The 13,884-nt window shown below is 40.4% G+C and overlaps 1 protein-coding gene across 2 annotated transcripts in view; it reads right to left on the reverse strand.

Moving 5' to 3' along the window:
• Window positions 1-13,884, reverse strand: part of fam53b (family with sequence similarity 53 member B) — an 80,934-nt gene that overhangs the window by 34,266 nt on the left and 32,784 nt on the right. For both annotated transcript variants that reach the window (XM_068002321.1, XM_068002320.1), the window contains exon 3: window positions 10,029-10,080. In XM_068002321.1, coding sequence (XP_067858422.1) covers window positions 10,029-10,080 — 52 coding nt within the window. The remainder of the gene's footprint in view (window positions 1-10,028; window positions 10,081-13,884) is intronic.

The raw sequence follows: 13,884 nt of genomic DNA on the forward strand, positions 1-13,884 counted from the left end.
CAAAAACCCTAGAATCATTTAAGAATGAGTTGGGTGCTGCAATTGACAGATTTCAGAATATTTCTGGATAGATGAACAAAGATGGGCTGAATGGTCTTCCCAATCCATAATTATCTTACAACGTCATGAACAACTCTCACTGCTCTCGTTACCACGGTAATGTGGCAGGTCAGCACTGTGGACAATAGCACAATCACATACAAAGCTCTACTTCTCATTCATTTGAATAGGAATGAAATTGTTTAACACAGTATGACACAATAATTATTTCCATCAGTGAGTGGGCAGTTCATCACAAGCTATTTTAAGCCAAAGGCAAGTTATTACCAGCTCACAAGTGAATATATTTATATCACAGTGATTCATTATTTTGCTAACACTATAGGTTTAAAACATTAGTACTAATAATTTTTAAAATTTAAATATGGACTGTAATGAAGATCCGCAGGGCTTTATCATGCGAGCTACATTTTACCAGAAGTGATCAAGTACTAATTCAAAAATCTTCCTCACAGAAATTAATTATTCAACTCAAAGTTATCTCTCAACCCCTAATACAATTCAATTCAGGAGTCAAGCATGGAGTTATTTCGAATTTTCAGCACATCTACACAATTCAGATCAGTAAATGGCACTGAAGCAAATTGATTCTTGCTAAAATTGAACACAACATATTTACAATAGGAATCAAATAGTGCAATCTGACATTAAGTCAACAAGGTGAAAGGAGACCAAGATACTACAAAACAGCATTATTCATCATTTGTTATTTGACCCAGAATGGAATTAAAAAGGTGATTAATGTGTCAACACAGTACATTTGTGCCATAACATGTCCTAGCCTGTAACTCAGTCATGTGACAAACTGACAGTTCTGGTTAAGTTACAGGAGAGGGTACTAAGTAAAAGCCCAGGGAAATTCTTCTGAGAAAATTCGGACCCAGAATCACCCTGGGCAACTCCTATATACAAGCTACAGAATAGAATGGAAGGGATCTAGGAACAGGTTACTTGCCTGCTGATTAAACCAGGGAATAATTCATGGCAAATGACTGAAGTGACAAGGAGAAATGTGAACAATGTACAGGGACGTAATGACAAGACAATCCTGATAGTTACCCCCAACACACCAACACAGTTTGAAAGAGAAATCATGCAAAAAGCAGACACGACTGAGAGTGAAGTCCATACACACAAATACCATTCTGAAATAAGAGAGACTGATTTATTTTTACAAACTGGTAGCATAATTTTGTAATACAAAATATGTTCATTTTACTGGTGTGCCTTTTTTTCCAGCTATTTTAATTTAAGGTTTTGTTTTTAAGGAGGCAGGGTGCTGTATTTTAGTTCATTTTACTCAGCAGTGCCAAGTAATAGTTTTGTAATACATAATATAAAGAAGATTTTGTTGTGTTCCCATTGTTTTCCTCATTTCAGAATTTTATTAAAGCAACATGGTCAGATGACCTCACATGGTGTATAAAACACAAACACCATTTACATCCCGCAGGGAGGAACACCATCAGAATTATTAAAACAGAACTTTTAAAAGAAAACAAGTCACTAAAACGACATTGAACAGGTTTTGTTTTCTTCTTAAAAAAAACAATTTCCTGACTGTATATCACATATATTTCACTCTTCCAGAAAGGATTATTTTTTTTTATTAAAATGATCACAGTGGGTGCACCATATGAAGTGTGAAAACCAGGACATCTGCATTAATGGCATGAGGAGGGGAAGGAGAATATAGCCCAAAACATTCATTCCAGTAATGTTAGTTTGCACTATAAATGTTGAGCAAATAGGTTTTGCCACCATGAAAATAAAATAAACTTCAATTCAGTTTATTTTTCTTCCCTCATCAATTTGCTCCCCTGCCCAAGATTTTGATTCCCAGTTCTTGACTGCCCTCACCCAAGTGGTCATTATGTCTGAGCCTTGACATGGAGTATTGGCAGCCATTTGAACATGGAACGTATCACAATTGAACACAATCCTGATCTCATCTAACATCGACACATGTGCACTTCTAGCAGAAGTCAGTGGATATCAAGTCAGGACTGGAAAGCCCAGCTAATTTTCCTCCACCTAACTGAGGACAATTGTAGGACCCCCACTGCTACTCTGGATGGGATCAGCGAACTCAACACAGACTGGGGATCAATCCTTGTCTCCATGGCTTAGCTACTCACTGGCTTAACCCATGGAGGGATTGGGGAAGCTAGCCGACAGATTATTATGGTGATGGCCTATTTAACTCTATTGTCACAGCAAAAGATGGACAAATTCTATTAGTGTAATTATTGCAGCACATATTTTTGTAAATGTTATTAAGTTTCACCAAAAATTGTGCAAAATGAACCTTAGTTTCTCACTGCTTATGATACCTAGTTGTTTATACTGCAACTGTGGCACATCGGTCAAAAACTGTACAGTTCTTAGAAGATGGGCATGCTGCAAAGGAGCTCAGGTAAAGTAAGAGAAAGAGTCAGAAATTCAATTTTTTTTCTTACCCGAGCAAATTTATTGCATTAGAAAAACAGACGAATATATAATGACATGAACATTTAGTAAAAACCTCTAACGATTACTTTAAGTGACAATCGACTGCTGCTGCTGCCCTATCGCGTTGCAAAGACAGCAAAGTAAAGGTTGATGAGCAAAGCCGTATACTGCACAGGTCATCGAGAACACAAGCTAGAAAATAATGTTGCAGACATTAGCAAATGAACGTGTTCATTTAACATTCATGTTAAACATTTGTCCACTGATATTGGCTGTAGTAATTTCTAGGCTCCAGTCTTTCACATCTCATTCATAGGAAATGGGAGTCAAATCAACAAAAAAGCTGGGTGATTTGACTGTGTAAACCTGACAAAGAAAAAAAACTAGATGAAATTTTTGAAAATTCAAATGAGAAGATGTGACTGATTTCTTTCTCATGCCGCTAAAACCTGTGGAAAAACTTCAAGCAACTTTGAAAAGGCCAAAGAAACAAGGCCACTAGCTCTACTGTTCTGACCTCTCCTACTTAGGCACTCGTGCACCTGAAGTGTTTTTATGCAACTTCCCTTTGGGGGTGACTCCTGAAATATGAGTAAGAAAATGTTCTTTTTCAAAAAAAAACTGCATATGCATGTTATAAATCGACACTTCTATAACTTTAAAAGAAAACCAAGACAGTTTTTCTGACATATAAACAAGAAGCACATCCCAAGTCACCACGTAGGAAACATCTTGTTTGCAGTTGAGGCACAGGCACAAAGGTTTCAGGCATCTACTGGTCACATTAGTCAGGTGATTTAAATTTTGTGTCAAATTATCTTGTGTCCTCAGCCAGGGTTACTGACCACATTACCCTGCAGCCATTCCCCCCCACCCCAACTCCCCAACTTGAGGCAGGCGACCCGGCAGCGGTAGAAGCACCACCAGGAGCCAGCCCATTTTATACTAATGGCTCGGACGCCAGAAAGTTGGCCTGGATCGGGGATGCAGCCATGGGCTAGGCAGAAGTCATATCCCACCAAAAATTGCACCACTGTAGGATACAAGAGGAAAATCTGCCCTCTGGTACTTTTGGCCAACTCCCCCCACCATTAGTGAAACCATTCTGCAGCATAAACAGGGTGTGTCACCAGCACAGGAAATAAAGTCCAAATGCTTAGTGCGTCTTTCCAGTTCTACTCTGCAGAATAAAACACTATTGATTGGCAGGAGTCATTTGGTCCTCCCGTTGGAGTTGAAGTGGGCCACAGATGGCTCCGTGGATAACCACACAGGCCAGGACGTTTGGGTTGCTGCTATGCGTTGAGTTGGCGGATTTCAGCTGTGGCAGTGAAAGGGGTGTTAAAATTGGCCTCAGTGCCCCCAGGTTAGGGAGGAAGGGGGGGGGGGGAAGCCAGGATTCTGCCCCCTGCTGGAAAGTGTGCATGTACAGATCAGGCAAGAACATGATTTGGTTCAGCTGGGGTAGCTTCCACTGTCAAGTAGGCAGGTGACAGCCACTGTCAGCTCAGACACGAACCAGCCACTTGGGAGAGTTACTGGAGGGCTCTGGTGCCCATGGAACTGTACCCCTGGAAGGGAAACCACCTTCAGGAGAAGAAAGAGAGGAGAAAATTGGAGGACAAAAAAAGACTTTCCACAAGATCTGTTACAGAAGACTGAAAAAAAATACATCTGCAAAAATCCATGGTGGAAGAAGTGAGTGGTGGAAAAAGTACATTAGAAGGAGGAAAATAACAACTAGGTTGGAATATTGCAGAGAAGGGTTACAAAACAGCAGAAGCAAAGTAAAGATTCAGAAGGGGGGGGGATGTAGTATTTCTCTTTGCTGTGCTGGGGACTGAGCCAATCCTCCAAAATTTATTTAAGATATTCCTTGTTCATTCTGTACTTCCAGAGCTGGTAAAACAGTTTCAGAGCTGCTGCTGAATTCGGAGATAAAAAGGAGAGAAGAATAAAATAAAAACAAATGAAGACTGAAAGCTAAAAATAAATGAAGCACTATTTCATTTTCTTGTTCTGTGAAATGTCTTCACTGTTATTTGACAGAAAAATCGGCTGGTTTGTGGAACTGAAACTGTGTAGCAGTGAAGTATTTGCTGGCTTTATACAGTGCAGGATGTGAACTGCACTATTTGCTTTTCTTTGAATTTTCGTATCATAAATGTTGTTTTGCTCAGAGTAAAAATATTCTGTGCTATTTAGAAAATCTGTGGTTAGATGTGCAATGGTCCAACTCCAAACCACCAACCTTCACACCCAAGAACCTGGACAATGAGATTCCTTCTGTTGATAATTTTACCACTTTCGCAGTAAAATTATCAAAAATAAGATCACTGCTCTGGACACTAGAGTAGACTAATGGAATGAGGAATAGGAAAAAAAAAAGTGGGAAAGCTAAATTTGAAATGAATGAAAACCACATTTCATAAGTTTGAGAGGTAAGGAGAGAAAACCCTAAGACATCCTTTTTAAATTTTACTCCAGATCATCATTAAAATGTGAACAAAAAGAATTGAATAATTACAGACAGTAATATTTCTGAAAGCATACATAACAATGTAACCAAATATTGTCTCATTATTGCAGATTGCAAAATACCCATCCTACATTAGCATATTGAAGCATTTTAAGCTTTCATATAATCTTTCAGTCTAGCTTTGTAATATTTGGCAATGAATTCAAAACATAGTATTCATAAGGACTGAACAATGTTGAAGGCTGTTTTCGTAACTTAACTGAGCAGGGTCAAGATTTATTGCTAGTTTGTCTAACACATTCACTACCTAAGTAAGACACCAAATAGGCTGAACACTGCTAGTGAAGAGTTGTATACACACACATGCAAAGCTTATGAATCTCCAAACCATGGTACTGAGCAATCCACAAAGGTGTAATTTCTGTTTGCCCAGTGCACACTCACTCCCCATAGGAACACACCCCACTCACCCAAATTAACAGAATCCAGATACAATTTAGCAGGAGCCATGGCTTGGGGATCCCAAAGTGTGTGCAGGGGTACTGCTGGACTTACTCACAGCTTACCAGCATGGAACACTGGCAAATGTCCTGCTGATTATCCTGTTAGTATCACCCTACCTATTAGGGCATTGGAATGCAGGGTCATCTGGGCTCAGGTGGAAAGAATTCCAGCTCCAGGGACTGGTCCACCCCTTCACGCTGGCTGGCCAGTAATCAACAGTACCCTGGAATACTCCAAATATCAGAGATGACTTCCATCGGCAGGCATGTTCTCATGCAAAGCCCACTTACCTCTCCACTGATGGAAAGTCACTAGTTAGTCATTGAACAACTGACATACTGGTGTTTGAGTCCATTCTGGGAACACAGATACCAGGAACTTCTCATAAGTGGTATGATGACCATCACAATTCACCATAAAAAGTGTGCGAGTGCATTGCTACATCCTGAAGACCACAGTATGGCTATATGTCATACCCACTGAATGGTGACTAGCAGGGTTTGAGCAGCAGCTGCTTGCTTTTCTACAACCCTGTATAGGAGTTCTCATAAGCAGTTTCAAGATAATGCTTTGTATGATGATGACTGTCAGGCTACGCCCCCAACTCTCATCAGCTAGACAACAGATATTTACATTCAGAGTGATGGGAGGACCTATGCAGGACAACATATGTTGCTGAAGTCACCTTGATAATCCAGATGTTCAAGTCTAGTTCTGTATACCAAGTTTATCACATGACAAAGAATCATGGCCGCCATATGGCTGGTTTCCCTTCCAAGATACTAAGCAACTGATCGGCGTAAACCAAAGCCCTCCCTCCTTGCAACTTTATCCCCTTTTTGCCATGATTCCTCCTCAAAGCTTACTTCTGAATCTCGAGCATAAGCCAATGAAAGCCCTTCTGCCACATGTCAATGAGTTTGGAGACATGAATAGAACTGTTTGGACACAAGTCTTATACATCACAAGCTTAATTGTGCATTGGGACTTTGTCCTTTGCAAAACTGATGATATGTGCACCTCAAGCAAAGAAGGGCATCTCCAAAGAGAGTTGACGGTTGCTGCCAACGATCTCCGAGACCATTACCAGTCTCTCCTTTTAGTGTGGAAGTGTAGATTCGGATTCAGACAGAATTCTTGGGGAGAGGAGGAAGACATCATGTCATAGCTATGCGCAATGCAAAAAGAGCATGGGTCTGTGCCCAGACGATCACAATTTCAGCCATCATAAGGATGTAAGAAAAGACAGAGTGAAAAAAGGTCAATCAGCTCATTGATGCTGAGATTTTTTTTTTTTTTAAGTAGTTTTCTCATAGAGGGCGAAGGAGTGGTGAAGATACTAAATGAGTATTTTGCCTTCATTTTCACAGAAGAGTATTATCATGGAAATGAAAGGGTTCAAGAGGAGGAGATGGAGCAATTAGGTAGAAAAACTATATAAAAAAAGCTTGTAGTACAAAAAAAGTTGGTGAAACTCAAAAGTGGAATAAGCATCAGGCTCTGAATTTGGAATTGGGTATATTAGGCACTACATCAAAATTTGCAGATGACACAAATATAGGGGGTTTTATGCCTAACCACAAAGGGGACTGTAAGTGACACTGGGCAGATATTTATCACATGAAATTTAAGGGCGATTCTGCATCCCCAGTGGGGAGTGGCGCTCACAGGGGGACACATGGCACTGCACAACCTGTGATTTGGCACCACGTACCTCCTGAGAGTGTCACTCCTCACTGGGAGCACATAAAAAGCGGAGAAATGTGGAAAAGGGCAGGGCAATGAGACTAACTGATAGCTCTTTCAGAGAGCCGGCAAAGGTGCAATCCGCTGAATAGCCTCCTTCTAGCCATAATATTCTAAGATCCCATGTCAGAGAGAGCCTAAATTCCCCCTTCCTCCACACCTATAGCGATTTTTCAAAAAAAATGTTGAATTACAGCTGCTGTTTTACTGGTGCTCCTAGCCTTTACTAATATTTATTATTCTTTTGCATTTACAAATTTTGCAGTCGTTGCCACAGGAACCATTGCCGAGGGCAGGCTCTTTGACTCACTGATTTTGCATAAGGTTCTCGCCCTGTTCACATTACACAAGATAGAATCATGCCACTTTCTCCCACCCATACTTACATGATAATAAACAGGAAAGATTGGACATTACCACATGGGTCTAATGAAAACATGTCATTCCAGGGAAGATAAATCTGTGCTGTATCATCACAACATCATGATGGTATCTGCCGTACGGAAGCACAGAGCCCATTTTAAAAGTTGAATATTATCAGGATTGTCTGTGTGTACAATATGGCTGGCTGGAGCCTCAAGAGTTGGAGAAAATGCAACTCTGGCACAATCTTTAAAATGAAGTTCTAATTTTCATGCAAGAGGAGTTTTTTTTTAAATTCAAGGTGATACTGTTAAAACAGCCTAAGCAAGCTGTAAAGATTACAGCCAAAAGAAAACTTGCATTTCTTAATATACTGCTCCAACCCACCCAGTCCCATCACTATGGAAACAGGTTATGCTGGTCTAAGTTGTTACCATCATGGAACTGCTTCCTCACTCTCAAGGGCTGCATTGATGGATGCTCGTTGTCTTCTCCTCCCAGTAGAGAATGGTGTAGCATGAGGTAGTAGAATAACTTACAAATGGAGGAGAATGTGAACCAATTACTATTTGGGTGGATGGGAAACACCTATCAAACAAGGAGGTGCACAAAATTCGTGGCAACCGTTGCTGGTAATGGTTGGCATCTTAATAATGTATAATGCACAAATGGAGAAAAACCTGCAAAATTCTCACACAGCTATTCTATGTCACAATTTTCTTAATGGCTTCTTCCCAAGGTCTTCTCAATGTCATGCATCATACGGAAGCCAGGCAGGCATGCGAACTCTCTGTTGTCTCTGCCCCAAAGACGCGTCTGGTATTGGGGAGTCTCCGGTGTCGGTCTGTATAGTACCAGTACACTGCATGGTGAGTTGGATTGTGGCATAGTGTTATGCTATATCCCACCCGAATTGTTCCTCCACCCAAAAAAAGAGTCATTTGCATTACATTGCTTGCTAAATTAACCACACAGTTTATGTCTCATCTAAACTTTGTTCAGCATATGCAAGGTTCAGCTTTCACCAATATGTGCATTTAACCAATTATTTACTTATTTTTTCAAAAATTCACTCTGTATTTCCAATCGGCCAAATCATTACTTTTCAGAATAAAATCCCCAAATCAATCAAATTTTGATTGATTAAGAGTCAAAAAATTGCTCAAAATCCATTCAACATGAACCTAAAGAACCTCACTAGAAACACTTGGGGCTAAAGACTAAAGAAGGGGCTAAAAACTAAAGAAAGCTTTTGCAATTGAAACAATGACCTGTTTTCATTTAAGTTCAGAGTTTGTTGACTTAATCAACCCCCTCCCAACCCCAGCAGTGTACATGACAGGTTAATAGGTTAGGACATGATCAGTATTTTATACATTTACATTCCATTGGCTTAGGTAATGCCAGATGCACACAAACTAACAGGAGGATCCGTTCACAGTGTGTCTGAAGCAATCCCATGGCTCTTGAACTATTTACGGTGGAAATTCCTCTTCCCATTCAGATAAGATTGCACCCTTTGTTCCGTTCAACATGGCAATTTTATATTTGGAGATTGTACTTCATCTAGTTTCGGGAGAGCAATGTCCACGTGCCTCTTTCCCACTTTTGTATCTGGGCTATGGAGATAGTCTCCGTAGACATGCTGGGCTCTGATTTTATATGGGCCCCCCGCAGAAAACAAAATCACAGGACCAGCTCCCTGTGTTTACATTACTAAAATCAGCTCCCTTATTCCTTATGGCAGAATTGTAAGCCCATATTTTCATTGGTCTACAATACCGTTGGGATAAGGGAGGAGGTCTTGTTTACACCATGGACTGGGTCTCCCTCTGTGACCTACACTCATAAAAAAGGCAAATTCCCAGGGGGAAAAAACTACATTTGGAGGAAGCATAGGTCAGAGTCAGGGCTGCAATACTACAGCACTGATTCTCAGACCCTTCAAGCACAACTTAAAGCTCGGAGCACAGAATTGGTGAATATACTCTATACTTTAAAAACACCTCATGATACTTTCCACATTGTGACATTATCACACTATGCGGCAAAGAAGGGGCTGCCAAAGTTATGCATTCCATATAAAGCTTTGCGTCCTTCAAAATGCATGTGCAATGTCGAACATATTCCATAGGATTGTTTCCTTTGGAGATCTGATTCAAATGCTCTTAAAAAAAAAAGGCGCTAATCATTTCCATTCAGAATTAGAACTCTTCATGCCCAGAAAATCTTTATTACTATCAACCATGAAAACTGACCAAACTCCAGAGAATACATCATATGCACAGTATAAGTTTATGGAATTATCCTCCCTAATTAATTTTATTATAGGAAGCTCATCTCACCTTAGTATTGTGGATATAATTATTGGCACACATAATGACTGGTCCAAGTGTTACTACTAAAAAATCACTTCCAAACTTACCCATGATTCCACATGAGAGGAGAGTAGGTCCTTTATTCATCTTCGGATTGTGCTGAAAATAATCAAAAAAGTAATTAATCCAGAATTTCTAATAACTACCAATTGAAGAGTATTTAATATAGAAAATGGACTTACAGGCAGCTGACTAAAAAACATGCATTTTAAAAAAATTTTTTAAAAAAACACTTACAATTATGTCATGAAATCAGCCAATCACAACACAGGGGAAAAGTCATGTAATTAACAAAATTACTGATGTAACTTGACATTTTACAGCAAGTAAAATTACCCAATCACAACAAAAGAATTGTGTCACATGACCACATGACATTATGACACCACTAACTGACTCATTTTGAATATCACCAATGTAAGAACTTTTAAATAAACAACTTTTTTTGTCTTGGAGTGTGAAGAAACAAAAATTAAATCTTTCAAAAAGATATAAATCTTCTTCCTTAACTTGGCACAACTGTACAGTTTTGTTTAGAACCCATGTTTTTTTCAGTAATAGATGTTAAAATGTTGTCACTTTTTAGTACAGTTTTCCTCCCAAGTTCCTATAAACACACCTTGTGCCCAACAATTTGAAAGCTGGACCTTTTCTATACTCTGCATCCAAAGCAGTACACACACGATAGGCTAACAATTACCGCACTTAAAGTAGCCTGCTTACTGGAATTAACATAGATTTGTGCTACATTACCAAATTCTCTTTGAAATGGCAGATATTATACCACACGGACCAGAAGTTTACTGATTAAAGCAACTAGTATCTTCATTTACAAATAAATAGCACTATGAAAAACAATAATCAGCATGTGCAAAGAATACTACATATACACATACAATAAGAATATCGGTAAGGGGTCAATTATCTTTCGTAAGACCAGCTTCTAATTGAGTTCAAGAGTCTATTAAATAACATGCAAATTTCTTGTTATGGTAGAGGGAATTTAGCTTCTTTCATTCCTGTGCTGCTGGAATCTACCCTGACCCTCAGGCAGTGCTTGCATCTCAGAGGTCTCTCATATGGTTCAAACAACTGCTGTTGCAGGAATTCACGTGCCGTTTCAAGCTCCCTGCTTGATATGCCTTAGGTGTTAAAACAAACACCTCTGTGCTCTGAAGATTAAAACTACCAGAAATCAGTAAACTGGATCAGCTGATCCAAGTCAGACCAGACTCGTGTCTTTCTCCTTATCCTTCATTCTTCTTTGTAAATCCCCAACACCACCCACACACACACACACACACACACACACACACTCCACGAGCTTTCATTTATTTTCCTGAGGTTCATTCTCTCTTGGGTGTGCGCACATTATTTGCAAGATCCCGAAAATATGTTAATAGTAGTTTGTTTGCAGCTTTGGCCCAATCACTCCAGAATATCGTAACATCAACAACAACATCCTGTGGCAACAACAGATTACAAATGAATTACTTTCTACATTTCTAAAATAAGACAATTAGCATTATACAGTACTTGTTGCAGTGACTTATACTGTGAAAGAACATTTGACTATCTCTGCAAGAGAGGCAGTGGCCTGTCCAGAAGCACGATACAGTAAATATTCCCATAAGTGAGTGAGATATGGCCAGCCTACCGATTATTTTTCCCCTCCTTTTTCTGGCAATTTTTTTCCTCTGCCCATCTTCACTCATGATCTCCTTTCTGAGGTGCAGTTCCACAGCTGCTAGGCATCATCCAGTATTTCATCCAAGTAACCGTTCCTCATCTGTGTTTGTCAGCAGGTTATGATGTGCGTGGTAGCCCAACTCTGTCTTCACTAGACCTCCACATGTGCTCATTTTCTGTAGGCATTTTTGGATAGTGATCGGGAGCAAGAACAGTGACTGATTTTTCCCTCCCAACCACAGATACATTTGGGCTAATTGTAGTCGTCTTACTGTCACCCAGACATACACTCATAAAAAAGGCAAATTCCCAGGGGGAAAAAACTACATTTGGAGGAAGCATAGGTCAGAGTCAGGGCTGCAATACTACAGCACTGATTCTCAGACCCTTCAAGCACAACTTAAAGCTCGGAGCACAGAATTGGTGAATATACTCTATACTTTAAAAACACCTCATGATACTTTCCACATTGTGACATTATCACACTATGCGGCAAAGAAGGGGCTGCCAAAGTTATGCATTCCATATAAAGCTTTGCGTCCTTCAAAATGCATGTGCAATGTCGAACATATTCCATAGGATTGTTTCCTTTGGAGATCTGATTCAAATGCTCTTAAAAAAAAAAGGCGCTAATCATTTCCATTCAGAATTAGAACTCTTCATGCCCAGAAAATCTTTATTACTATCAACCATGAAAACTGACCAAACTCACCAAACACAGGCCAATGGTCAAATGCTGTACGGGAGTGGGGGGGGGGGGAACGAGGAAGGTCAAGAGAGCAATAGTGACAGGGGATTCTATAGTTAGGGGAGCAGATAGGCATTTCTGTGGCTGCAGACGTGATTCCAACATGGTATGTTGCCTCCCTGGTGCCAGGGTCAAGGATGTCACTGAGCGTCTGCAGAACATTCTGGAGGGGGAGGGTGAACAACCAGAGGTCATGGTCCATATCGGTATCAACGACATAGGTAGAAAGAGGGTTGAGGTCCTGCAGGCAGATTTTAAGGAGTTAGGAAGGAGATTAAGAAGCCGGACCTCAAAAGGTAGTAATCTCCGCATTACTCCTGGTGCCATGCGCTAGCGAGTATAGAGATAGGAGGATAGAGTAGATGAATGCGTGGCAGAAGAGATGGTGCAGGAGAGAGGGCTTTAGGTTCCTGGGGCATTGGGACCAGTTCTGGGAGAGGCGGGAACTGTACAAGCTGGACGGGTTGCACCTCAACAGGGTATCCTCGCGGGGAGGTTTGCTAGTGCTGTTGGGGAGGGTTTAACCTAGTTTAGCAGGGGAATGGGAGCTTGAGCATAGATTCAGAAGGGAGAGAAGCAGAGTTGGAAATGGAAGGCAGAAAATTAGTAAGTGAGTTTGGAAGGCAGAGGAATCAAAGGCTAGAAACTAGACAACAAAGGAGTTTGGCAGTGCTTAATGGTATATACCTCAATGCAAGGAGTATAGCAAATAAGGCAGATGAGCTAAGGGCACAGATAGATACATGGAAGTACGATATCTTAGCTATTACTGAAACATGGCTTAAACAGGGGCAGGAATACCAGCTCAACATTCCTGGTTACAGGGTTTTCAGACGAGATAAAGAGGGGGATAAAAAAAGGAGGGGGGAATGGCAATATTGGTTAAAGCAACAATTATGGCTATGAGGAGGGATGATATGTTAGAAGGATCATCAATTGAGGTCATATGGGTTGAGCTAAAGAACAAAAATGGGGCAGTCACACTGCTGGGAGTGTACTATAGACCCCCAGTCAGCGGGAGATAGAAGAGCAAATATGTAGGCAAATTTCTGAGAAACGCAAAAACAATAGAGCAGTAATAGTAGGGGATTTCAACTACCCTAATATTAACTGGGATCAATCAGTGCAAAAGGTATAGAGGGCGCAGAATTCTTAAATTGCATCCAGGAGAACTTTATTAGCCAATATGCAGCAAGCCCAAAAGGGGGGAGGGGGGGGGTGCAGTTCTGGATTTAGTTTTAGGGAATGAAGCTGGGCAGGTGGAATGAGTATCAGTGGGAGATCATTTTGGTGGTAGTGATCATAATTCAATTAGATTTAGCATAGTTATGGAAAAGGACAGAGATAGAACAGGGGTAAAAGTTCTAAATTGGGGAAAGGCCAATTTTACTAAGCTGAGAAGTGATTTAGCAAAAGTGGACTGAAAACAGCTGTTTGAAGGTAAATCAGTGTCAGAGCAGTGGGAG

This window comes from Heptranchias perlo, chromosome 21 (genome assembly GCF_035084215.1).
Source record: "Heptranchias perlo isolate sHepPer1 chromosome 21, sHepPer1.hap1, whole genome shotgun sequence".
Classification (NCBI taxonomy): Eukaryota; Metazoa; Chordata; class Chondrichthyes; order Hexanchiformes; family Hexanchidae; genus Heptranchias; species Heptranchias perlo.